This window comes from Nicotiana tabacum, chromosome 3 (assembly GCF_000715075.1).
Source record: "Nicotiana tabacum cultivar K326 chromosome 3, ASM71507v2, whole genome shotgun sequence".
NCBI classification, from domain to species: domain Eukaryota; kingdom Viridiplantae; phylum Streptophyta; class Magnoliopsida; order Solanales; family Solanaceae; genus Nicotiana; species Nicotiana tabacum.
The window spans coordinates 12,685,068-12,687,270 of record NC_134082.1 but is presented as its reverse complement, the minus strand read 5'-3'; the positions used below and the strand labels follow the sequence as shown (position 1 = coordinate 12,687,270).

Sequence of the window (2,203 nt, the reverse complement as noted above, 5' to 3'; positions counted from 1 at the left end):
GCGATGCCAGTGATTACGCTATAGGAGCAATTTTTGGGGCAGCGCAAAGAGAAAATTATGCACCCAATTTTCTATGAAAGTAGGACGCTTAGTGGTGCACAGCTGAACTACACGGTCACAGAAAAGGAAATGCACACTGTAGTGTTTGCCTTCGACAAATTCAGGTCATACCTGATTGGATCGAAAGTTATTGTTTCTACTGACCATGCGGCCATTAGGTACTTGATAACAAAGAAGGAGTCAAAGCCCCGCTTGATTCGCTGGGTTCTATTGCTATAATAATTTGACCTGGAGATTCATGACCGAAAGGGGTCAGACAACCAAGTAGCAGACCACCTTTCGAGGTTGGAAGGGGCAAAAAAGAGAATGGAGGTTAAAGATATCATCGAGACATTCCCGGATGAGCAATTACTTGTTGCAACAATGGAGGAGGCACCATAGTATGCTGATATTGCTAATTACTTAGCATGTGGTATTGTACCCCATGATCTCTCCTCAATTCAAACAATTTTTTTTTTCATGATTGTCGGGCGTATTATTTGGATGAACCTTTATTGTTCAAAATATATGTTGATAACATGATCCGGCGATGTATCCCTGAGCAAGATCAACCCTCTATTTTGCAGGTTTGCCATGCTTCACCATATAGTGGACACTTTGGAGAAATTCGGACAGCAGCAAAGGTGCTGGAATCAGGCCTCTATTGGCCTACATTGTTCAAGAATGCCCATGTTTGGGTCAAAAGCTGTGATGAATGTCAAAGGACGGGCAACATATCCCTATCGTCATGAGATGCCAATGACCACAATCCAAGAGGTGGAAGTGTTTGACATGTGAGGGATCGACTTCATGGGGCCTTTCGTCAGCTCATACGGTAACAAATATATACTGGTTGCCGTTGAATATGTCTCCAAGTGGGTCGAAGCAGTTGCTCTCCCAACCAATGATGCGAAAGAGGTGACCAGTTTCCTAAAGAAAAAACATCTTCACACATTTTGGCACCCCAAGCCATAATCAGTGATGGTAGAACCCATTTTGTAATAGAGCATTCGTACGACTATTGGAAAAGTATGGAGTTCGTCATAAGGTGACCACCCTTTATCACCCCCAGTCGAGCGGGCAAGTGGAAGTGTCAAATAGGGAAATCAAAAGTGTCCTCTCAAAAACAGTGATGCAACAAGAACTAATTGGGCAAAGAAGCTGGATGATGCATTGTGGGCATACCGCACAACCTTCAAAACTCCAATTGGTATGTCACCATACAAGTTGGTATTTAGAAAGGCATGCCACCTTCCGGTTGAGCTCGAACACAAAACACCGTGAGCATTGCGGTAGCTGAACTTAAACATGGAGACAGTGGGCACCAACAGAGTTAATTGGTTGCATGAGCTTGAGGAATTCTGGTTCCAGGCATTCGAGAGTGCTAGACTATATAAAGACAGGATGAAATTGATGCATGACAAGCACATCTTGAATCAGAACTTCGAATCCGGAGAATTAGTGTTGCTATATAACTCAAGATTGAGGTTGTTCCCTGGTAAGTTGAAGTCCCAATGGTCAGGACCATTTAGAGTGGTGCAAATGTTCCCAAGTGAACTTGTGGAGATAAAATCTGAAAATGGGACGAACAAATTCACGGTGAATGGGCAGAGGTTGAAACATTACCTTGGAATGACTGAAAAAAAAAGGACAACATGGTGATAACGTTAGAGGAGCCCTAATACACAAATGAGGAGTAATGATATGAGCCTACGTCGTGCCACAACGTTAAATCAGGCGCTGCATGAGAGGCAACCCGTGTTTTCTTTTGTTTCTTTTTCTTTTGTTTTGATGTTGTACTTGATGTGTATGAAACTAAACCTTTTATTAAAAAAAGGGGAAAAAAGAATATAAATAAATAATTTTTTTTTTCCGGAATTCAACTATTCTGTTTCTGGGCCACCGCAATCGCGGTGAATTCGACCTATTCTGTTTTGTTTACTTTGTCCACTGCGACCGCGGCACGACCGCGGTGAATCGCGAGCATTCTGCCGCGCAAGTAAGTTGTAATTAATTTTTTTTATTTTTAATTTTATTTTATTTTCTTTTTCTCTTCTAAACCCACTAAAAATAAAACCTAAACGCCCCCCACTTCCCCCACCCCACTTCTCTTACTCTAAACCCCTAACCCCACGCCCATTTCTTCTTTTTCTTCCCATCTCTC

General features: G+C 42.3%; 1 protein-coding gene across 1 annotated transcript; it reads left to right on the top strand.

The window, feature by feature from the left end:
* Window positions 1-1,347: 1,347 nt before the first annotated feature.
* On the top strand, window positions 1,348-1,701 carry LOC142175687 (uncharacterized). The gene has a single exon (XM_075242607.1). It carries the CDS (start codon window positions 1,348-1,350, stop codon window positions 1,699-1,701), a length of 354 nt encoding a protein of 117 aa, XP_075098708.1.
* Window positions 1,702-2,203: the final 502 nt, after the last annotated feature.